The sequence below is a fragment of the Sporobolomyces salmoneus genome, assembly GCF_050403485.1.
Source record: "Sporobolomyces salmoneus JCM6883 DNA, S_salmoneus_JCM6883_v1_ctg13, whole genome shotgun sequence".
In the NCBI taxonomy this organism is placed as follows: domain Eukaryota; kingdom Fungi; phylum Basidiomycota; class Microbotryomycetes; order Sporidiobolales; family Sporidiobolaceae; genus Sporobolomyces; species Sporobolomyces salmoneus.
This window is the reverse complement of record NW_027481150.1, coordinates 300,435-322,739: the sequence shown is the minus strand read 5'-3', so window position 1 is coordinate 322,739 and position 22,305 is coordinate 300,435. Positions and strand designations below refer to the sequence as shown.

The 22,305-nt window shown below is 50.5% G+C and overlaps 10 protein-coding genes across 10 annotated transcripts; 4 read left to right on the top strand and 6 right to left on the bottom strand.

Annotated features, from left to right (window-relative positions):
• Positions 1-443: 443 nt before the first annotated feature.
• Positions 444-1,457, bottom strand: JCM6883_000257 (uncharacterized protein; the record flags this gene model as incomplete). Its single annotated transcript, XM_076630987.1, has 4 exons — positions 444-899; positions 1,134-1,200; positions 1,272-1,326; positions 1,400-1,457. 4 exons carry the CDS (start codon positions 1,455-1,457, stop codon positions 444-446), a joined length of 636 nt encoding a protein of 211 aa, XP_076489127.1.
• Positions 1,458-1,827: 370 nt separating this feature from the next.
• On the bottom strand, positions 1,828-4,644 carry LAP2 (bifunctional aminopeptidase/epoxide hydrolase; the record flags this gene model as incomplete). The annotated part of the gene is made up of 12 exons (XM_076630986.1): positions 1,828-1,848; positions 1,933-2,130; positions 2,189-2,540; positions 2,603-2,675; positions 2,746-2,806; positions 2,864-3,196; positions 3,416-3,432; positions 3,500-3,588; positions 3,654-3,945; positions 4,015-4,081; positions 4,151-4,513; positions 4,609-4,644. The coding sequence occupies 12 exons, from the start codon at positions 4,642-4,644 to the stop codon at positions 1,828-1,830; spliced, it is 1,902 nt and encodes a 633-aa protein (XP_076489126.1).
• Positions 4,645-4,902: 258 nt separating this feature from the next.
• On the top strand, positions 4,903-5,777 carry MRPL4 (mitochondrial 54S ribosomal protein uL29m MRPL4; the record flags this gene model as incomplete). Its single annotated transcript, XM_076630985.1, has 3 exons — positions 4,903-5,203; positions 5,271-5,440; positions 5,616-5,777. The coding sequence occupies 3 exons, from the start codon at positions 4,903-4,905 to the stop codon at positions 5,775-5,777; spliced, it is 633 nt and encodes a 210-aa protein (XP_076489125.1).
• Positions 5,778-6,108: 331 nt separating this feature from the next.
• Positions 6,109-7,998, top strand: JCM6883_000254 (uncharacterized protein; the record flags this gene model as incomplete). The annotated part of the gene is made up of 6 exons (XM_076630984.1): positions 6,109-6,254; positions 6,315-6,378; positions 6,451-6,768; positions 6,831-7,254; positions 7,323-7,378; positions 7,447-7,998. 6 exons carry the CDS (start codon positions 6,109-6,111, stop codon positions 7,996-7,998), a joined length of 1,560 nt encoding a protein of 519 aa, XP_076489124.1.
• A 677-nt stretch (positions 7,999-8,675) lies between these two features.
• Positions 8,676-11,117, top strand: JCM6883_000253 (uncharacterized protein; the record flags this gene model as incomplete). The annotated part of the gene is made up of 6 exons (XM_076630983.1): positions 8,676-8,867; positions 8,934-9,817; positions 9,892-10,148; positions 10,219-10,302; positions 10,487-10,600; positions 10,666-11,117. 6 exons carry the CDS (start codon positions 8,676-8,678, stop codon positions 11,115-11,117), a joined length of 1,983 nt encoding a protein of 660 aa, XP_076489123.1.
• Positions 11,118-11,354: 237 nt separating this feature from the next.
• JCM6883_000252 (DUF6534 domain-containing protein) lies at positions 11,355-13,073 on the bottom strand (the record flags this gene model as incomplete). The annotated part of the gene is made up of 9 exons (XM_076630982.1): positions 11,355-11,553; positions 11,614-11,669; positions 11,737-11,870; positions 11,939-12,099; positions 12,186-12,275; positions 12,345-12,562; positions 12,681-12,756; positions 12,825-12,963; positions 13,028-13,073. 9 exons carry the CDS (start codon positions 13,071-13,073, stop codon positions 11,355-11,357), a joined length of 1,119 nt encoding a protein of 372 aa, XP_076489122.1.
• A 683-nt stretch (positions 13,074-13,756) lies between these two features.
• Positions 13,757-14,646, top strand: JCM6883_000251 (uncharacterized protein; the record flags this gene model as incomplete). The annotated part of the gene is made up of 3 exons (XM_076630981.1): positions 13,757-13,888; positions 13,947-14,198; positions 14,275-14,646. 3 exons carry the CDS (start codon positions 13,757-13,759, stop codon positions 14,644-14,646), a joined length of 756 nt encoding a protein of 251 aa, XP_076489121.1.
• A 486-nt stretch (positions 14,647-15,132) lies between these two features.
• JCM6883_000250 (tubulin-specific chaperone D) lies at positions 15,133-16,817 on the bottom strand (the record flags this gene model as incomplete). The annotated part of the gene is made up of 8 exons (XM_076630980.1): positions 15,133-15,205; positions 15,284-15,384; positions 15,452-15,536; positions 15,606-15,922; positions 15,989-16,100; positions 16,158-16,500; positions 16,567-16,660; positions 16,731-16,817. The coding sequence occupies 8 exons, from the start codon at positions 16,815-16,817 to the stop codon at positions 15,133-15,135; spliced, it is 1,212 nt and encodes a 403-aa protein (XP_076489120.1).
• A 118-nt stretch (positions 16,818-16,935) lies between these two features.
• CIN1 (Cin1p) lies at positions 16,936-19,663 on the bottom strand (the record flags this gene model as incomplete). The annotated part of the gene is made up of 11 exons (XM_076630979.1): positions 16,936-17,205; positions 17,269-17,388; positions 17,454-17,607; positions 17,678-17,778; positions 17,845-18,069; positions 18,140-18,379; positions 18,446-18,706; positions 18,774-18,846; positions 18,911-19,199; positions 19,269-19,455; positions 19,514-19,663. 11 exons carry the CDS (start codon positions 19,661-19,663, stop codon positions 16,936-16,938), a joined length of 2,070 nt encoding a protein of 689 aa, XP_076489119.1.
• A 164-nt stretch (positions 19,664-19,827) lies between these two features.
• JCM6883_000248 (uncharacterized protein) lies at positions 19,828-22,181 on the bottom strand (the record flags this gene model as incomplete). The annotated part of the gene is made up of 9 exons (XM_076630978.1): positions 19,828-19,979; positions 20,046-20,401; positions 20,466-20,606; positions 20,675-20,803; positions 20,860-21,088; positions 21,160-21,609; positions 21,679-21,857; positions 21,928-22,030; positions 22,127-22,181. The coding sequence occupies 9 exons, from the start codon at positions 22,179-22,181 to the stop codon at positions 19,828-19,830; spliced, it is 1,794 nt and encodes a 597-aa protein (XP_076489118.1).
• Between the last annotated feature and the right edge of the window lie 124 nt (positions 22,182-22,305).

Below are 22,305 nucleotides of genomic sequence, written 5' to 3'. Positions count from 1 at the left end.
AAGAGGGAAAAGGAGAGAGAAATGAACTCGCGACGCGACGGAGTTTGAGATCTCGAGATTTTCAATGTGACGTGACGAATTGCTAGTAGTAGGAACGTAGTCAAACAGCGTCTACAGCTGCAGGAGAGAGCTCAGCGGGAAAAGCAAAACAAAATCGGAAAATGAAAGTTCTCTCTTTTCCGCGCTTTGTTCGCTCGCTACGTCCTTGCTCCCGACAGACAGCGAGGTCACAGGCTGACAGAGCCGAGCAACGAGCTAGTTCTCAAGGACGCAGAAGGTCAGAGCGGCGGTAGACGTCTCAGCTCATTACGAAAGAACAAAATTGCACACAACCAAAGATCGAATCCGACTGCAAAGCTGTATGGAGAGAGATAGAGCAAGTCCCACTGACGAGTCATATAAATATATCTATGTACAAGGTTACCCTCTACCCCTCCTCCTCCTCACGACAAGACGGAGAGGAAATTCTCTCTTTCCTCCTCGTTCGAGTTCCCCAAACTCAAATGATCTTTCTTCCCTACAGTCTTTCCCCAAATCCCTTCGTAGCAAACCGGCGTATAACTACCTTGTAAGTCGATCGTCCCCGTCGTCATGGAGTTCATCGTTGAATCCCCGATAGAGATATCCCATTCGTCCTCGCCTCGAACGAACGAAGGTGAAAAGGGTAAATCGATAGGAGCGGACGAAGCAGAGATTGTTGAACAGACGGTATCGATCGTGTCTTGGGAAGCTGACGAGAAGGTTGATTCGGTAGGAGAGATGAGAGCTGGGAGGTTATCCGAGGTAGTGTTGTTCGAGAGGAATGAAGTTGCGGTTGGAGAAGGGTTTAGGGAGACTGAGGTAGGCTTAGAGGAGGAGGCACCGCGGATCATCGAGGAGAGCGAGAGAAGTGAAGGCATCTATAGGAGTCGAGCGTCAGTCAAAGCAGAGAAATGAAGGGAGATGGCGGACAAACTTGTCGAAGTCGAAAGCGTGAAACTGGTTCTTCCTCTTCCGCTTGATGCCCAAATCCGATCCTTCGCTCTTCGTCTTCTGGAGAGTCGTATGCAGTGGTCGGGACTGAGCGGCGAGCAAACTGTCGATGAAGGAAAATTAGTTGCTTTCCTCTGCTTTGACGAGTGAGGACGACTCACTATGTCGAAAGCTCCAGCAAAGATGCTCCTAGTCGACCCGGATCGCTTCAACATGGGTCGGACGGGACTGCTATCATCGAGGTATCGGGGTCACAGTCAGCTTCGATTGAGGAAGGAAAGGCGTGGAGAAAGACTCACCGAGGAGGTTCATTCGTCCCTCGACTTTTCCTCGTCAACTTGTTCGGTCTCTCGCCTGAACGACTCACATTCAACTTTGAGTCAGCGACGGATCTACAACCGAAGAGAAATAGGAAGAGAGTGCTCACCAGCGAGAACGTCCGAACCTCTCTTAGTATTCGTCGGTACAGTTTGATATAGCGACATCGTAGTTCCTAGATATGTTGCTGTTCAGTGTGTGTGTGTGTGAAAGGGTGCAGGAATAGCTAGAAAGGAAAGAGAGAGAGTCAAAGCCGAGAGAAACGAGTTCGAGTAGATTCGTGGCTGAACAAAAAAGATTTCGTTCGTGACTGGAGTGAACGAGGGAGCTTGAAAAGAGGCGAAGGAGGCCTGCAGGAAAAGCCGGTACGGAGAGAAAGTGGGAGAAGAGAAGCCGGTCGGAACGTCGATCGGTTGAAAAGAGAATTTTCGTTGAGCTTGGTTGTCATCGCACGCCTCTCGCAAAGACAGGACGGAGGAACGAGTATGAATTGTGATGTCGAATGCTGTACAACTGTGAGATAGAAGAACTCCAAGATTACTTCTCCAATCCGAGGTCCTTTCAGAGAAGATAATGTCAGTGTTCTCGTCACGTTGGACTCCAAACTCCTGATCGCGGTAGAGTTCAACGAGAGAGACTGACCCTTGCAACCATAGTCCTCGCGATCGGGTGCAACAAGTGTTTCGATTCGAGGAACGTCTTCTTCGCCAACTCGGGTTCAATCTCGAAGATCGCGCGGTAGATTGGTCGAACGTACTTGAGTCGACCGACAGTTCGAACGAATGCTGCGGCTTCAGTCGCGTAGAGGCCGGCTTTGAGGGAGACGAGGAAGTTTCGGAGCTACGAATGAAGACGAGGTAAGTTTTGTCCAGAGGAACAATGGAAAAGAGAAACTCACCTTGATTTCCGGGTTCTTCGTTTCGAGGAAACCGTAGACCTCTTCCATGACCTCGATCGCCTCTTGGTTCTTCTCGAACGAATCCTTACCCGCTAGAGTCTCGAGGAAGACGATAACCTGATTCGTTTGGAATTTCTCGATATCGGCTTTCGAGAATTTCTTGACGAGTTCTTCTCGAGGGAGTGATCGAGCCGAATCCCAAGAAGCGGCGAGAGCGTACGAAGCATCGGCGAGAGACGTGTCGTACTCCATTTTGACGGGTAGATCGAGTCCTTCACCGTTGAGCCAGGCATCGAAATCGACTTTTTCTTTCAGGAGTTTCTCCTTTTCAGGGAATTGAGACCAGTACGACCTGTGCGAGCCCCTCGTCGTTCACGTCACTGTTATAGTAAGGTGAGTCGAGGGTTGACGCACCAGAAGTGATCGAGCCAGTCTTGAGTCGAGATCGAGTGACCAGAGAATTTCTTGACGAACGCCTTGTGGTAAGCTGTTTCAAGTCGCGACGCTACTCAGTTTCTCTTCGGGTAGACTGCAAAGTAGCAACGAGAGCTACATACGGTTGAAGACTTCGAGACCTCCAACGGTTTTCTCGAGACAGTAGAGGAAATTTGCTCCTTTCTGCAAACGAAACACTCATCAGCTACTGAATCTTCAGTACATGATAGTGGCACTCACATCGTAAGCGACCGACGAGTAAACATCGTCCGGATCGACTCCCTTCTCGTACGGGATATGTAACCTCTGTCCAAACCTGAGACCGTCCTTATCGAACCGTTTCAAATCGTCCTTCATCGCTTTCTCCCCGATAATGTATTCGAAATCACGAGACGCTGGGTTGCCGTGTAACTTACCCGTAAGGAGGCGCTCCGTGTAAGTTGTCCATCCTTCGTTGAGCCAGAATGAGGCCCAGTCGGAACAAGAAATGAGGTTGCCGTGCCAGCTGTGAGAGGCTTCGTGGCCGAGGACATCGACTTGAGAACGATCTCCAACGATGAGGGCGGGAGTCAACTGCGAGAGGAGACCGAGTCAGAGGGGTTCATCTTCGGGAGAAAAGGATCTTTTCTCTTACGAAAGTCATCTGTGACGAGGGCGCGAAAGGACGGAGGTTAAGTAAGGACGAAGAGCGGACGAAAGACGAAGACGGCGAGCGACGGAGGTTGTAGAAGGATGATGAGAAAGCTCAGCTTGGGCGCAAACGACGAATCAGTACAAACCGAAAGAGCTTACGTTTGCGTTCTCCATACCTGATAGCGGAAATTGACAGGGAGAGTTTGAGATAGTTGATCTAAGTGCAGGTGAAGAAAGACGTACCACCGTAAGGGAACGAAGCCGGAAGAACGAGCGCATCGTATCGACCCCAAACATACGGCGTGACGAGTTCTTCGAGACCCGAGACGATCCTAACGAGCAGCATCTCGATCAGTCAGTCGGTACAATCACGTCTGAGATTGCGGGCTGCGCTCACTTCTCGGCATCCTCTTGGAACTCCCAAGCACTCCTCTCTAGCATTCCCGGTTCCGCCCAAATTCCCGTCCTCTCCCCTAACGCCTTGAACGCCAATTCTCCTCCCGCAATCGCGATCAAATACGAAGGGATCGCGATCGATTGTTCGAACTTGTAAGTGTGGAGTTGTCCGTCGATTTCGGGTTGAGGAGCAGAAGGAGGGGGAGAAGTTCGACGAGCGGAGAGAAGGATCGGGAGCGGCGAATGGACGACGGCACTATAGGTCGCTTTTACAGAGGGGGTGTCTTGACACGCTGTCAGACGGAAGAGGTGAAAGGAATTGAGCATTGTTTCGCGAAAGGTGGAGAAATGAGTAGTCTTACGGATTAGGGAGCGACAGTGGATCGCTTGACATTGACTGTACAAGAATGCGTACTTGCCGCTATCGGTCTAGAGTGGAGTTGCAGAGTACAGTCTCAGTCGAGGACAAAAACGAACTGAACTATGCGATCTCCTCACCTGTTCCGGAGTCAACCACCCAAGCGCAGTACATTCATCCGTCGTCGAGTATTCAATCTTGACCTCGACATTGTCTCCCTTCTTCAACTCCCTTCCGAGCTCGACTTTAAGAGCGGATCCCATCGATTTGTTCCTCTTCGGTAAATGCCACTTCAATTCACCGATTTCTTTCTCGTCTTTAACTTCGACGATTCGCTTGATCGAAATGAACGAAGAATCAAAGACGACTTGGTTGATTCCGTTCTTCTTTGCGAGGAGGGAGTGAACGACAGATCCTCGGATGAAGGATTGCGAGAAATCGACAGTCCAGTCGAGATGCAAGTGTGTCGTAGCGATGTCATCGTAGTTCGATTGGGTCGCGGGCTAATCGTAGAGATGCAGGTCAGCGAAGGAAGAGGAGAGAGGGAGGAGAGATGATGAGGGGGATCGGCAAGGGGGAGGGGAAGGAGAGCGCTTACATCGTCTGAAGGGTGAAGCACTAGTTCTTCCGTCATAGCTGATTCTGGCGTAGCGTGGGTGAGCGGGAGAAGAACAGAGGGAGGAGGAAAGACAAGACCCCGTGGTTCATTCTAGTCACGTGACAAATATCAAATTTCGACTTTCAAACTCGCTTTTGGGGCGCAGCCAGTAGCTCTACTAAGCTCATGTAGCTGCATACTGAGCTACCGAGCAAGCGAGACAGGTCGTTCCGAATTTATCGAATTGATGGGGAGCGATTTGCTTCCTTCTCCACTCCCAACACTCTACTCACGATGTCCAGCACACGCCTACTATCAACTGTATCAGCCTCTCTACCACGCGCCTCGACGAGCTCCTCCGTCTCCACCTCCCTCCCAGTTCTCCGATCTTTTTCCTCATCTCCTTCATCTCCCGCTCAATCAACCGCGTTCCGCCCGAAACGAGACGAGACGAAATACGGAGTAACTGGTACTCGAATCCCTCGGTCACAATGGCCGAAACAATCCGAAACGAACACAGATGGTCATCCATTGTGGAAATTCTTCCACAACAAGGAATCGCTCGAGGAACCTAATCGACAGAAGGATTACTCTAGTACGCCCCTACTCTCACATTCAGTTTCGAGTGAGCGCGAAACTGATGTGTTCGGGGGAGTGTTCAGGTCGTTCGTGGACTTCGTTTGAATTGAGACGTAAATCGTTTGAAGAGTTGCATGCGTTGTGGTACGTGTTGTTGAGGGAAAGGAATGTGTTGTTGACTCAACGGGAAGAGGCGAGGAGATTGAGGGTTGATTTGACGGGATTTACTGCAGTTCCGGAGAAATTGAGAATGGTTAGTCGTCTCTTTCTCTCTCTCTTTTGTTCTCCCCGTCACTCTGTCCGTGATGGCTCAGGGCATGGCTTCAGCCGAGGGAGCGGCTTCGAGAGGAAGAAGAGCCAGTTGCTTTTGGTGTCGGAATAAACTCTGAACCGAAAACTGACTCTCACTCGGTCTCTTTGTTCCACAGTGTCAAAAGTCCATGGCTCGAGTCAAACAAACAATCTCAGAACGACGACATGCTGCTCTCGAAGCTGCTGAAATCTTGAGAAATGAGGGAAACGCCGAGGGAGCGGAAGCAATGGAGTTAGATGCGAGGAGGATGAGTGACGCTACGCGGGACAGTGCATAGGCACGTGGTACTGGGGGATATGTAATATTGATTGAACATGAGGGAAGAACGGAGGAAGCAACTCCAAGAAAAGAAGAGAGAGGAGCTCGCACAGAAATGAAAATCGACTCTCGAGCATTGCCAGTTGCGTCTGGCTTGCTCCTCCGCCCTTTCCCTCGCATAGATCTCACTCAGTCTACAGACTTGTCCTGACGTCGAGTTCAGTCTGACTTGCACCGAAAGACGCAGCGAAATTTGATTTCCTCCTTCTCTCTCTCTTCCCCACCTCACTTCGTCTCTGCACCATTCCTTCCCGACCCAAGAAGTAGTTGGACTACTTGAACTGCCTCAGATGGCGCCTCCCTCAATAGAATCGGCATCTCGGCTCGCTTCCCCGTCCTCATCAAGCAACCGAAGCATTGACGACAAGGCAGCTCGTAAAGTCGTCCGGCTCGTGTTCATTGCGCTTCTACTCGATTTACTAGCTTTCACGATGCCGTACGCTCTTCAATTCTCCCAACAGACCTGCTCTTTGACTGACAGAACCAACTCGTTTAGGCTCCCCCTCTTTCCTCGGATCATAGACGATTTCGTACAACGAGAAGCCTCCCAGTCACTCACTGTACGTCCCTAGTCCCTTCGGATTGAATCCCGGAAGGCTGGAGACTGACGAAACCTGAACCTTTCTCAGTAGTCCCCAACTCTTCTCTCTCGCACACTCTCGACCGTCCTCTTACTCCGTTCCTACCTGACCTCCTCCCCTCCGTCCTCTACAACGACCTCTCGATTCGACCTAACCCTCCTCGGCGGTTTACTCGGCTCGACATTCTCTTTCTGTCAATTCCTAATCTCCCCTTTCCTCGGTACTCTCTCGGACAAATACGGCAGGAAGAAAGTATTGATGGTTAGTATGATTGGGAACCTCGTCAGTGCGGGGCTGTGGCTGGGATCGGGAGAGAGGTTTGCGGTTTATGCGGCGTCGAGAATCGTTGGAGGACTCTCAGAGGGGAATGTGAGTCTCCCTCTCCTCTCCTCCTCTCGAGCTGAACATTCAGCTGAAACGGGGTGATGTAGGTTCAACTGAGTATCGCGGCAATCTCGGACGTGACGACTCGATCGAATCGTTCGAAATCCCTAGCGCTCATCGGTTTGGCTTTCGCGATCTCTTTCACCCTCGGTCCTTCCCTCGGCGCCTACTTCGCCTCGACAGATCTGTTCCACCTCTCTTCGTCGCCGGTCGTGAGAATACCGTTACTGGGAGAGATCAAGCTGAATTCTTATGCTGTGCCAGCGGCAATCACTTTGGCGCTCTTGTCGATTGAGACGCTGTATTTGGCTGCATGTCTACCGGAGACGAAAGGATGGAGGAAGGAACATCAGGAGGAGACCGTGGCAGAACAGAAGGAGGGAGAGAAAGTGAGGAGGACACCCGAGGAGAGACGAGAAAGGTTGAAAGAGTTGGAATGGATTCATTTCGGATTCTTGTTCTTCTTTTTAGGTGGGTGATTCTCCTTCCTGTGTGATATCGTGTATGTGCTCACATGAATGACACGCAATCAATCACAGGAGCTGAATTCACAATCACGTTTCTAACAAACAATTTATTCGATTTCTCCAATTCCGTGAGTCCACCTCTTCGAAACCGAAATCGTTTCGTAGGAGGATTATGAGCTCACTCTCATACGAATAGCAAAATGGTCGTTTATTAGGATTTATCGGAATCCTCTCTAGTCTCCTTCAAGGCGGTTACGTTCGACGCTTCTCAACAACTCCCTCGAAAACTTTCTCCCTCGCCTTGTCCGGTATCAAGACGTGTCAAATTTCCCTCCTCCTCCTTTCCTCTTTACCGTCACTCTCGAATCGGTGCTCCTCGAACCCGAAACTCCCTCTCTTGGTCCTTTACCTCGCGGCAGCTGGACTCGCATACGTTTCAGCGACTGTCGTTAATTCCCTCAATTCGTTAGCTTCGCTCGAAACGGATCAAACTGAGCTCGTCGCAGGAGGAGGAGGTGGAGGAGAAATCGAGGAAAAGAAAGGAAAAGCGTTAGGGAGGTTTCGATCGAAAGGACAATTGGGAAGAGCTTTGGGACCGTTGTTCGCGACAGGAGTGTATTGGGTCGTTAGTCCTGGAGTCGCGTATGCGTGTTGTGCGATTGGGATGGCGATTGTGGCGAGCAGGATGAGTCGATTGCGACGGAAGGGAAAGGGAGAGGAGCTCGAGGAACGGAGGAAGAAGGAGTAACGGCGGGATCCGTCCACTTGGAGGTGTTCGTCTCCTCAGGTATACATGCTCTCTGTTGTGTCTCGTGTAACTAGTTCTCGCATGACGAGTCATCTGGAAGAGAGGTAAGAACGACCTCTTTTTTTTTCGCAAGCTCGAGGCTCTTTCCGAAGCTTGTCACTCGCTCTTCTCTCGACGCTGCTCGAGTCTCCCTTGTGACAACTCCTCGCAGGAGAGTTGTTAAGAGCTGTCAGGTGATGAGCGCAAATACCTCCTTTTTCACGAGAGCCCAACTTCAGGGGAATTTGTCGTTCAGAATCTCATCCCAAAACTCGTCACTGACTCTTTCCTCTCTTCTCCTTCCTCTCTCATCACAGACTTTCACACATCACTCTATACTTACCTGAACGTCTTGTACGCCCGCCTGCTCCGACAAACTTCAACGAATCGATAGTGACTAGGCTCTCATTCATCTTCTCCACCTCATCCGATCCAACTCAATCCATCTCTTCTTTCACTCTTCCCCCTACGCTCAAAGGAATGACTCGTTGAGTATGACGCGTCCACCGAATCTATCTGACTGTCTCGCCACCGTCGAGGGAGGAGGAGGAGGGGAAACAGTATCAAAGCCGATTGAAACTCATGAGAGACGAATGACTGCGAAGGGATCTCTCGAGGCGATTTATGATAGTCTAGAGATGGGAGAAGTGCGACAGGAGCGAACTGGACAAGGGGGGTCGAGACCAGAGAGGCAGGAGGAAAAGGGAAACGAAGTAGCGATGGGAGGAGGAAACGGATTGACTCGACCGGACGGAAAGGATGTGAGAGATGAGGGAGGTGAGAGTGAGGAAGAGAGGATTGAGAGGGAGTTGAAAGAGGTTCGTACGGAGGTGAGTCTTCTCTTTCGAAATTTTTCGCAACAAATCAGCTGACACTCCCCTTCCCTCATTCCTCAGTACCGCCAACGAGTTAGCTCTATGTCATCCGACAACTCTCTCGCCTCAGAGCAACCTCAAGCTTCCTCGTCGAATCCTCCTCCTCCTCCTCCTCGCCCAAACGCTTCAACTTTGAAACCTGACTCTACTATCTACCTCTACCGTTTCGTTCTCCCTTATCCCGATCTCGTCCCCGCTCTTATCGGACGTCGAGGATCCGCCGCACAAGAAGTTCAACGTCGAGTCCGCGTCGAAGTCGTCTACCTCGGTGCCGATCTCGTCGCCACGATTCCTTCTCTCTTCGGTTTGATCGTCCCTGGTCAAGCTCACAATCTCGGATTACTCCAAGGAACCATCTCGGACATTCAACGAGCTCTCGAAATCATCAAAGACGACCTTATCGAACGAAGGTTCTTCTCGGAACTGGAATTGAGTCGAAAGAATTGTTTCAAGTTCCTCGAATTCAACGAAGAGATCTTGAAACCGGCAATTGGGGAAACTTTGATCGGTCGTTACAAACCGGAGGGGAGGAGGACGTTCGCTTCGATCCCGAATCGTCATCCTTCCTCAATTGCATTCCCTGACCCAAGGAACCGTTGGGCTCTTCCTCCTCGACCACATCAAACCTCTTGGAACTGGAATGGTTTCAACAACAACGGAGATCGAACTTGTTACAACAACGAACGTGATCATCGTCAAGCTCGATCAATCTCTCCTCGTTCGCGTCGTGATCGTTCAGTCATTCGAAACTCTTACTCCCCAACGCCTCTCTCTCCTGACTCTCATACCTCCCCAACTCTATTCACGAAGAGTGAAATGGACGGAATCGTCAATGACCAAGACGAGATGATCGTCGAAGAAACTCGAAAGAGCCCTCCTCTCCTATCTCAAAATCTCAATTTCGAGTAAGTTTCCATCTTTTCTGTTCTTCTCAACCTTCTTCCCTAGAGTACTGAGGAGCACACTCTCGATTGGGTAGGATCCCACTCGCTGCCGCCTCTGCGTTCTTCGGTCCGACCTCTTCCCTTCCTCATCTCGAACGAATCACCGGGTTCAAGCTCAAACTCGAAATTTCTACTACGAGCGCGAGATTGATCGCCGTCTCTCCCACTCTTCCTCTCAACGACGAGGTCGTGCTTCGTGAGAAATTAGGGAGGTTGAGAAATGGAATTGAGGAGACTGTTAGAACTGTTGAAGGGTGTGAAAGTTGGAGTATCGATCAGATGGAATCGGAAGGTGAGCTTTCAATTATCCGACTGTTCGCTCTCGAGACGAGCTGACAGTGTTGCCTCACGTACCGCGATAGATATTTCGAAAGCTGCTCAAGATGATTCTTCTTCGCAAATCACGACGAGCGCTCATTACCCTTCTCCGATTTCGATTCGTCAACGTCCGTCCCCGGAGATCAGTCGTCAAGACTCAAGCTCGAGGATCTCGCAGCGACAATCGACCAAGATCAAGTCACGAGCGACGGAAGAACAGCAAGACGAGTCGAGGCGCTTCGGAGAGGAAGAGCAGGAAGCGATCGAACTCGAAAGCAACGGACGAAGAGACCCTCGCCACTTCGAGTATAGGAGATACCGAGAAGACGAATCACGAGACCGAGGAAGAAGTCGTAGAAGGACTTCTTCGCCAGATCGATACAACGAAAGGAGGAGATCCGAACGTTCAAGGTCTCCAATCTCGACGTACGCTTCCAATCGAGCTCACCGAGGACGTGAACCGTCATACTCAATCTCAGAGGTGAATTTAGATCGTCTCCATCCCGCCTTCGTCGTCGTCGAGGAGAAGGAGAACGAAAAGGAGAAGAAAGTTGAGAAATGGATAACTGATCAAACCCTCCCGCTTTCCACTTCTGATCAGGCTCACGAACGTTCTCCTCGTCACCAATCATTCCAATACCGTTCTAATCCTTCTGAACGATTCGTCTACTCGGCTCGTCGTCCTTCTCCGATTCGTACCTCCGATTTCTCGCCTCCCCCTCCTCCTCCTCCAGCTCAACGATTCGAAGGCGATTATCGACCTCGTCGCATTGAACATCCGAGTCATTTCGCTCGTCCTCCTCCTTCACGACTTACGAATTACGACTATAACTCCTCGGCGGAAAGGACTTATTCAGCGTCAGATTATCGAAAGTCTCGTGATCGTCTCCCTTCGTGGGATCGTGATAGTTCGTCTGATGATTGGTTCTCTCGTCGTTACTGATGGACAGAAGGAGGGAAGAAGAGGTAGTTGGTCGTGTGTAGTTCTGGGCAGTTGGAAAAGGAAAAAGGAAAATAAAGGAGTTTCTGTTGAAAATGTAAAATTTCAGTAGCAGTTTGCTTGCTGTCCGCTGTCTATCTCCGTCCCCAGTCAGCACGAGGCAGGAAAGCTAACGAACGTGAGTGAATTGACATAACAGAACGAATGAGTGGACAAGTCCAAGAAACCGAGTGACCAAGCTCAAACGCTCCCTCCTGGAGATCTACTCGCTCGGTCCTCTCCTCCTACCGCGAACGGATGAACCGCATCCCCGTGATAGTTTCCGGCTTCTTGTTCCTTCTCGACTGGAGAGGAGTAGAACGGGAGTTCTTTCTCGGAGATCGTTGAGGAGGGAAGATAAGTTGACGAGTGAAGGGCCTCGTCGGCGATGACAGATCGACTAGAGAGACGAAAGACATTAGTAGTGGACGTGAAGGGGAAGAGAGGAGCGAGGACGAACTGTGTCGTGACTTGAATTCCGTTATAACGCCCTCCATCAGCCGGTCTCGAAGAGATCTACCGTGTCAAGAGCCAGATGATCAGTCCACGAGGGACAGCGTGTAGAAGCGGGGTCGTTACTCACCGGAGACGCGATTTTCCCTCCTCGTGCTTGCAGAGGAAACGCTCCTCCAGCGATCGAAAATTCTGCGAGACCGTGCGATTCGTTCCCACTGTGAGATTTCACCATTCTTTTCTCCAGCGCAACACGGGCGTTCACTGCAACCACCTCCGAGTCAGTTCGACGAAACCCGAGCCGAAAAGTGAAGAAACGAAGGGAAACTGACGGGAAACCAGTAAAGAGTTGAAGTATAATTTCGGTAGTGCCAAGTTCGGAGAGACGTGAGCGCTATTGTCCATCGTAGCGAACAAGATTGCGTCCAAGATCGCGACGGAACAGGTGAGTCCGTTCGTTGAGACGGTTAGTTCGATGATTCGATTCAAGATCCTTGTATTACCACGACGACGACAGTCAGTTGGGGAGGGGGACGAAGATGGGCAGGATGGGAGAGAGCAAAAGAAGAAGAGGCTGACGAGTTAGTTCCGTTTAATCCGGTTTTACTGCTGCTGAGATAGAAAACGAGAGATGCAGTGATCAAAACATCTGCAGCGGCAGATCCAGCTCTATCTCACATCACCATCTCGTTGACTGTCAATCCTCGCGTGCAGAGGATCGACCAGAGAAGCACTCACAACCAAATCGCGACTCCATAAGTGAATTCCTGAAAGCGACCGAATTCCTTGAGATGGAAGATCTGAACAGTTGAAGCGATCGCGAACCCGAGAGATACGGCGGAGAGAGTGAGGATACAGATTGGGAGCAACCATTTGCGTTTCCCGACGATCCAGACGCGGTAGGCGTAGAAGGTTTGACAGGTTGCTGCTATCACACCAACGATGACGGGATCCACCTGAGAGGTTCAGAAGGGAGCAGTGAGAAAAGGTATGAGCCGACCAGAGGGAGGAGGAGGAGAAAGGATGGTCAGAGATTCGCAGAGAACAGAAACAAAGTGAGTCAAGGCAACTCACAGCGAAGGACCAAGGGCTAACGAGCAGATGTTCAACGTCCCCATAGTTCGCGACACACCAATCCCAGATCGTGACACTGAGTGCGGTCGAAAAATCCTCAGCGAGAGATCAGAAAGTCGACTGAAGAACGATTCTCGAACTCACATGCAAATCGCGGTATGGGTCATATCGAGCACGAAAAGCCCCAGGACGAGATACTTGTACAGAGCTCGATCTTTCGGGAAATTCTCCATGTAGTAGAAAGCTTGAACTGTTGTTACTCCGGAGAGGAAACATGCGACAACTGGAAGAAGCGAGGAAAGATCAGCTGGGTCATTCAGTTCGACGACGAGAGGGAGATCGCTGACCTGTACCGATGATGAAAGGACCGATGGAACCGTCAAGAAGCCCCATCTTGGGTGAGGCGAAAGTCGAAGAATGCGAAAGAGGAGGGAAGGAAAAGTACAGAAAGAGAAGAGAATCGAGTACAAAGCCTTTGAGTGGGTCGTCGAGCAGGTGGTAGCTTCTTTGTCGGATTCAAGCCGAAGACTGCGAAACGGAAGAAGAGACTGAGAAAGGAAGAAGAGAAGAAACGCTTTGACTTTCTCGATTTCGGGCCGCATCAATCACCGCACGTCGTATCTACTCCTGGCCTCGTCTCCGTTCCCCATCTACAATTTGACCTTAGCCGTTGAAACTCGACGAACGAAGCATAAACACTGGAGAGGGTCGGTCAGAGTTGTGAAGTGCCGAAAGATCGAGAAGAAGGGCATCGACGAGGTACGAGCTGAGCTAGCGACAAGCGCGGCTTCATTAGAGAACGATTTGTCAGACTTTCTTCGGCTTCCTGAGCGTCTTCGAGACGGTCTACAGTCCGACGGGACAGGAGGCAGGAGGTCGAGAAATTGGTGGACCTAGAAGAATTCGAGCTGAGCTGAGCGAGGCTGACGAGAAGGCGCCTTCTCCACCGTTTCCGAGCGTGTAGAAGTTGTTCTCCGTGGAAGTATCAGAGTCAGGGGAGTGGCAAGAAAGAGAGAGACTCGCGCCCAAAAAAACAGCTCTTGGTATCTTGATCTTCAATCAACAACTCCGCCCCGATGGAGGAAGACGACCTACTCGCGTTCGGGGATTTCGAGATTGATACCTCTATTGCAGATGCTCGAGCTGCCCGAATCGCCGCTGCTCGCGCTCAAGCGAAGGAATACTCTGCCAAAATCGAGGAACCTGGAGCGAGTCTCTTTTCCCCTCTGTAGTCAATCGTGAGCTGACTGAACGCTTTCGAGATAGTGGTTCAATGATCCAAAAGAGGCAGCAAGGCTCAAGGACCCGAGTCGAGCAGTCTTGTTCTCTCTCCATCATCTCTATTTTCAGAAAGAATGGGACAAAGTCGTCGAAGGTGGACTCGAACTGTACTCAGGAGGACTGAAGGAAGAAGGAGAGACTATGGACTTGATCATGAGGGCGTGGCAGAAAGCGGGAGACAAATCAGAGGTGAAAGAAAAGGAAGTTGTGAAAATCGCGAAACGATGGAAAGAATTCGTAAGCGGTTGTTCCCTGACTGAGCTAGTCTCGAGATCGTGACTGACTCTACACGAGAACTCCGTTATCACTGTAGCCGACTCAAGCTTCGATCTGTCACATCTCAGCTCAAATTCTACATTCCGCCGTCGAGTCTCCCGCCAATCCCCCCTCTTCGAACCTGCAACGAGAGGCTCTATCCGCATCTCTCGCCTCTCTTCGACTCAACCGCGCTCAACCTCCATTCCTTTCGACACTACAGCAAATCCTCGCTTCCTCACATCCTCTCCTCGCTTCCGCTCTCGAGGATCGATCTGTTGTCACCGTCAAACGGGAAGACATGTTCCAGGAGGTGGAGCTACTCGAGCTGAATGCGACAGAGCGAGATACGCTGGAGCATGTACTCGGATTGCATGGAGAAGAGAAGGAAACAGAGGAAGATGCAGGGAGGGACGTCAGGAGTCTCTGAGCTCATTACTTGAATCGTCGGGGTACTTGAAGAAGATACTCTCGCTACAGAACCGAATCAGACCGAGGTCTGATCAGCGCAACGTGAGTTGGATTCGCACGATTTTTCTTGATCCGTTGGATGAAATGCTCACGCGGTTCTTCAGTTGACCAGACTTCGAGCCAGCTTATGTAAATACACGCCCTAAGCCTGAACGATAGCCCAAGCTGTGGAGGAGCAACCGTTCTCGTCAAACCGAGAATCAGGCGACTTGGTCCGACAAAACGAGAGCTGCAAACCTCCTTGCTCGTCGAGAACCCGCCATTTCGAACGACCGCAAGACGCGCCACGATAGGTGCAGATGTTGTTGTAGCTTAGAAAGGGATACTCTCGCATAGAACTGTCAATTCTCGCTTTCTCATCTGTTTGCCTACAAAACGATCTAGTACGCGATTTTGAGAGTTCGCATCGACGTCACAACAAGGACTAGCAAGAGTGCAAGATGATCTACCGCTTCTCCAGTCCACCTTTCAGTAGTTCTGCCACTCGATTCGCCTCGCTTGTACGATCACTCGTAGACCTTGCAGAGCAGAATGCGTCAGTTCTCATTGCCTTGGACGCCGAAGTCAGGAAGCTCCGGAGCAGAGCTTCGACTTACCAGCTCGTCTCACTCAAAAGAGCTTCCAATTCTGTAGCATCGTCCTCGAGCCCGAGAGCTGAAACGACTCCGAACAAATCGTCCGCAGTTTGTTGTCGTAGCTGTACATTCCACCGGGCCAATCAGCTCAGCGTCGACCTCTGACTGATTTGACGGGAACAACCTTACCCAACTCAGGTGCTGCAGCAGGAAGAGAGGAACTTTATCTGCTGCGAGAACTCCGATCGAAGGAACCGCAAGGAAGGAAGTTACACTGTGTAGCAAGCTCATGTGTGAGACCTGCGATCAATACCCGAGTAGGGAGAGTACGAGGGAGACTCACACTTTCGAACTTGCCCCGACTCTTTGAGGAGCTTTCATTTTCTGAACCGAGTTTGTCGCGATCGCTAAAAGCGACTTTACACATTTCTCACCTTCACCGCTTTCTTCCGAGACGATCTCTTCGAGGGATCCAGCTTCGGCGAGTGAGGAGAGGATGAACAGGAAGGGGACGAAGATGCGATTTGCGGAAAAGTTTCGACGGGCAACTGAGTGGAGGTCGCGGAGGGCTTGGAGGAGCGAATAGTCGGAGGGATCGACTGACGTGGGAGGGAGGAGGAGGAGGTAGTCGAGGAAAGGTGTCGACGAAGAGTGCTGATTCTGTGAAGATGGAAGGAAGCATCTCAGATCAGTCGGATTTCTCACCTCATCCCCTCCCATACTCACCGTAGCGAGAAGGGCTCCTTCAAGTAGAGGCGATCGATATTCTTCAACCTGTAGGAGTGGCAAGATCTGCTCCGAAGACCAAGCGATGTTTCTCCATTTTGACGAATCTTGCCTGCAGAGAAACGAGCGGGTCAGCTCTACTCTCTCCGCACGAGACCAAAGAACTTACTCGGATACAATCTCGGTCAGGAGCCCTTTCCCCTTCATCGTCGGCCTGCCTTCCTCGACTTCAGACCTCGCAATCTCGACTAATCCGATTCCTGCCGCCTCTCTCACCGTATCTATCCGCTCGACTGCAAGCTTGGCGAAGGATCCGACGATCGTATCGAGTTTCTCCTGAGTCAAGGTCGGCGCGAATGGACTACTACTGGCGAGAAGAGGCGGAAGTAAGCTCGTGAGAGAACGAAGAGTCGTCGCTCGGACCCAGGACCCGACATCTCCTCGTTGATCGTTCGTGTAATCGTTCAATCCGGGTATCAGAGCGTCGAAAGCGGTTGAGAAGCGATCTTGTGCTGCGAAGCTCAACTAGGGGTCAGTGAAACGGTGGTGCGGAGAGAGGAGAGATCGAGTCGTCTTACTGAGAGGTTCAAGCGTTGATTGAGCACGCAGAATCGAAGCGAGCGCTTCAACTCCGTTCTGACGTGCTTCGATCGAAACAGCTTTCTTGACACCCTGAAATGTGTTCAACACAGAGAATCAGCTTATCGAGGACAATTGACAAAGGAGAAATGAAGCGTCTTACCTCTCTCGATATGAACGGGATCATTCGTTCGACCACCGTTACAAGCATCGACTGGTTCTCCAGGTCGTAAGAGACTGCACCGAGCATCAAGGCGGCAGCTTGTTGTCGAGCCCCGCTCTTTGAGTCAAGATCTGCGATTACTGTGCACTTCCGGATTTTGCTGATAAGCACGAGGTACATCATTGAGGAACAAAAGGGAAGAGACTCATCTTTGGATCTCCTTTGAGCAATCTCGATTTGCAGAAATTCGTTGAATCGCTTGAGCTGCTTGACGATGAACCTTGTCGTCCGAATGATCGCCTGCGTGATGTAGGAGGTCTATCCATCTAGACTGTTCTGGATGAGACAAGTCTGATCCTCGACCAGGTGCTGAGTTCGAAAGCGCGAGAAGCGACGCGAAAATTACGAGATGCGAAGTCTTGAGGAGGCGAGCGGAAGCTGGAGTTTTGAGCAAGTTGACGGTTGAGATGAAGATCTACCCGAAGGGTGATGCCTGTGTCAGGAAGCCACTGCAGGGAAACGAAGGAAAGGGACTGACCTGAGATCGAAGCTCTTCTCGTTTCGATTCCTCGAGATTTTCGATCGATTCTGCCAACGCTGCCAAACTCAATAATATTCCATGAAGTTTCGCAGAGTCTTTCGTCGCCAATCTTACGAGCTACTTGAGCCAGATTGATCAGCCAGCGCCCTTCGAAAGTTTCGAGAGAACATGCTCAAACGCACCTGTTGTCGAATCAAAGACTCGGCTAGATTTTCAGCATCCAGCGAGGTGACTTTCCCGAGAGCTTTCGCCGATAGTTCACGAATGTCGGGATCGTAATGAGTCACTCCTGTCGTCAAGAGGTGATCGAGAATAGCTGGTCGATACTCGATGTGTCTGTCCTCTGACAAGGCGTCAGTCTTGAAGAGCACTGACTTCCACGATAGAAGAGATGGTGTAGACTCACGCGGCGACGGAAGGTGCAGCGTCGAGATAAGCTCGATGTCGAACACTGACCGTGAAGAAATCGATTTTCCTCAAAACATCGATCCCATGCGGGAAGACTCCCTACGATCGCAAGACGGAAGTCGATTCACAAGAGCTTACTCTGGTGAATGAGAATCCCGAACTTACCCATCTCCCTACCGCTTCTTGGAAAGCGGCACTCGCGGCTCTTCGAATACTGACTTCTCGATCGAACACTGCGACGCAAGCGAGCCTTTCGGCGAGTTGTTGAGCGTAGGGTTGAACTTGAGTCGGAGTGAGAGTGCGGGCGAGTGACCAAAGGACGTAGGCGGCTGAATCTCGGACTGAGGCTCCGATCGTTTGCATGTTTCTTCTTTTGTCGAAGAGCAGGGCCTGAAGTCTCAATGACGCTAATCAGTTCGAAGGACGCTTCAGTTCAGAGTTGAGAGAGGCCGGAACTGACCTTCATGACCCCTCTCAGCAGTCTCCCGATCTCTTCTTCCCCCTCAAGCAATTTCCGTCTCCCGAGTTCTCCGAACGCGAAACAAGCACCTTGTAACCCATGTTCGGCTCGATCTGATTCTTCTAGACATTCTTCGAACATTGAAAGAACCGACTCGACGACGGTTGAAGCAAAGTCGGAAGGTAGGGGCGAAGTGAGGCGAGAGAGGTATTTCGCTGCTGACCATCGCACGATCGTATCCTATGAGAGATAACGTCCGAGTCAGCACGATCTTCGCAGTGGTCAGAAATCATGTCAGAGGCTTACAGGATGCGACAGTCCCTCGATGAGTTCCCCCAGAATCACCTCGACTTCCTCCGGTACGTCTTCCTCCCTCGACCTCTTTCCCAGTTTCATCAACGCCAGTCTCCCCGCCATTTTCACCCGATATTTCCCTAGCATAGCTCCACCTTTTCCGTCTGAAGGGAGGAAAGAGGGGAGATGATACAGAGATGGGAAATGAGCGTCGAGGATTTCGGGCGAAGCGTCTTTGAGTACGATACATAGAGTTTGTACGAGACCCGATGACTAGTCAATCGAATGTGAGTCGTGAGCTCGATGACGTGGAAGGGAAGTTCGACGGCAACGAGCTCACGAAAAGTAGATTATCGTCTTTTTGTAATTCTCGTTCGCATTTCTTGATCAAGTTGTCGAGCGGCGCGTCCTGCCTATGAGCTCATAGAATGAGTCAGTCCTTTACTTCGACGTGTATCAAGATAGTAGACTGCTCACCTTGCGTAATACCTCGCAAGCACTTCAATCCCTCCCTCCCTCTCCTTACTCCCTCCTCTGATCCATCTTTCCGCACACTGCTCAATCCGTTCCCCCGTCCCGCTCTCCAATCTCGATAAATCGAACGGTAGTCGAACGCAGACTGATAGCCATAGCAGGAGAAGGAATCGAAGTTCCCAAGTTGTCGAAAGTAACGGATCTGTCTCGTTTGAAGTCGAGGGAGAATCGATCGGCGAAAGGAGCGAGAGAAGATGAATCAAGTCTGTTACTTCATGAGGGAAGAACCGAACTGTTTCACTCACGAGGGAGTGAGCTAAGAGAGGTCTCGAAGGAGAGAAGAGGGAAGCCAAGAACTGACCAACAACTTTGGCTCCCCTCACTTTGGTCAAGAAGTATAACAATCTAGCTATCCTCTGTACCCTGATCCGACCCAATGCTTCGCTAGAGAGGGAGAGGATTTCATCTCTCAACTTTTCGATCAAAGGACTCGCTAAACTTTCGAGGCATGGGTCCAAGAGGTAAGACTGCTCCTGGTACTCGTCGAGCTATACTCCAGTGATGTTAGTGAGCGCGTACAGACCATAGAAGAGCGTGTGGACTGACCTGATTACACAACTCGTTCAGGATTCGATTCTCCTCGGCGTCTTCGAGGACAGTAGTTGGCACGGCGTAGTCAAGTGAGCAGAGATGGCACGATCCGGCGAGGAATGAATCGACATAAGTGAAACTCGACAGTTGAGGTGAATCGTCCATGTTGAACGAACAAAACTTCGCTCTCTCCTCTCCCTTGTCTCTCTCAGCAATTACGGAGATTGTGCGTGCGGAAAGCTACAGAACTTGCACATGGAAACGACATGAGAGTGTAGAGCTAGGGAGAGAGAATGAAAACAAGCGACGACTCCATTTTCCTTTTTCCTCTACTCTTTCGAAGTCTTTTGCTTCTTCTTCGCTGGTTTCTTGACCTGATCGACCATCGGATCACTCGCGTTTCCTTCGTCGTCGTCACTTCCATCGGAATCTGAAGTTGCCGATCCACCGTCCGAGGAAGAAGCTTGGAAATCTTCATCGACTATTTTCACATAAAACGTCAATCAGCGAATGACCATCACCCAAGAAGAGAGAGTGTAGAACGTACCTTCAGAGTCCTCATCATCGTCTGCTCCCATCTGTCCAATCGTCGTTGGTCCACTCGCTCCTTTCGCACTCTGTCTCTTGTTCTTCTTCCTATCTCCATCGTCATCATCCGAATCGATACTCATCGCGTCCTCATCGTCCGAATCGTCCGCCAATGCTCCTCCAAGCGCTTCCGCTTCCGCCGCCGCGAGTTCTTCCATCTCGTTCTTCACTTTAATCTTCTTCATCGTGAGGAATTCAGTGATTGAAGTTAATTCTTCTTTGTTGACCGAGGAGAAGAGAGGGTTTCCAGATGAAGCGTCTTTGAGTCGGATTTGAAGGTCGAAGGTACGGGCTGAAGGGAGTGCTCCTCCGACACTAGCACGAAACGGCGAGATTAGCCCGATTGAGGAAGACGAGAGGGAGTGAGAGTTAGTCTTACCGAGCGAGAATTACAGCAGAAATTTCGGAGAACATGACGAGAGTAGGTTGTTTCGAAACGAAGAGCATTTGTTTCTCGAGGAAATAGAGTTGTCCTTCGTTCGCTTTCAGGTTGCATTTCACCGCGGCTTGTCCTTCGTGACTGCAAATTCCAACCTCTCATCTGTCAGTATTGCGCAGTGAGTGAGGAGAGAGTGAGAGTGGACTTACGATTGGTAGTTGCCGGGAGTTGTGACACGTTTTCCAGTCAATACTCGGAAAAGTAGAGAAACTACTTCGTAAGCTGGATCATCGTATCGTTGTTTCAAGTTTCCATCGTACTTGTCTCGAATCGTTTCCCTGATCAACTCCAACTATAAGTAAGTGTCTCGGGTGAAATGAGTGAGTTGACTTACTCATCGAGGTTCAAATCCAATTCCATCATTTCATCTTTCGCGAATTGCATGACCAAATAAGGGTACCTCGTTTGACCTTGACGAATCGGAGGATCGATATTGACGATGAGTTGGGAATGAATGTCGTCGGGTTTCGGGAGGAGGAACAATCGTTTGATCTGTTGGTACGTGACTCGGTAATCGTACGTTTTACCTCGGAGTCGCATGAATTCAGGGTAGATATCGATATCTACTCGAACAACACAATCAGTTTAGAAGAACGAAACAGATACGAAAGAGAGAGAGAGTTGGGGAACTGACCGAATCGTCCACGAGGAGTCACGCAAAGAACTTCTCCGATCGTACAAATCGTATCTCCGACGACTTGTCCAATTTCTGCCTTCTCCTTGACCGCATCATGGAACGCCTGAGCCGCTCCTTCTTCGCCTTCATCCTCCTCGTCACTTCCTTCTTCCTCGCTCGATTCGGCGTCTCCTCCTTCAGCTTTCACCTTCATCTTGTCTCCCTTCTTCTTCATCCCTCGAGCACTTCCAGGAATGTACAATCGCATCTCCGAGATCTCGTCCGGTAATTGTCGAAGTCGTTTCTTGCGAGCTACGGCATCTTCGTTTGAATTGTTCGAGGGAGGAGGGGGAAGAGAAGAACCGAATTCCAAGGCGACTTCGGCTTTCGTGACGGAGGTGTTTTGAACGAGAGAGAGGGGAACGGTGAAGGAAGGTTTTCCAGCGACTAGGAATGCCAAATCGTCGGCTGTGAACGAGAGAAGGAGAGTCAGCGAGAGAACAAGAGAGAAAGAGGAGAGAGGTTTGGAGGTTTTACCTTGAACTTCTGCTACACCCCAATTCCAACCTCGTACACTCGTATCTTTCGTTTCAATCGTAATATTGTAGTACTGTTTGCACAGATTCGAAAGTCGTTCGTGATCATCTTTGAGGAATCCGTCGAAAGTAGTTCGACTCTTTTGAGTCCCAATTCTCATTTGATAGTTCCTCGCGACACTATGAGTCGCATTTCGAGTATTCAGTCGCGGCTCTATCCGTTAGAGAGTGTTCGAGGGAGACAACTCACCGAATCCATTGAATCCATTTAATGTCACTTCCAGGAACCGTTACTACCGCTTCATTCTCATCAGACGATTTCCATCCCAATCCAGATTGTGCGATACGGAGTTCTACAGAGCGTTCGATCGAGAGAGACGCGAAACGGGTTGATCAGTATTTCGAGTTTCAAGACGCGTCGAAAGGTGGAGAGGAGAGGGAGGACGTACTTCCAGGCGCGGGACCCAGTTCATGATAGATCTGTTCGAATTGAGCGGTCGCCATACTGGGCGAGTCGGAATCGAGTGAAGGGTAGAGATCAAAGGTTTCGTTCGTTCAGAATCGCCTCTTTCCTCTTTCCTTACACCCATTCACTCAAGTTCGGCTGGTCACTTCAAATCTCACTCTG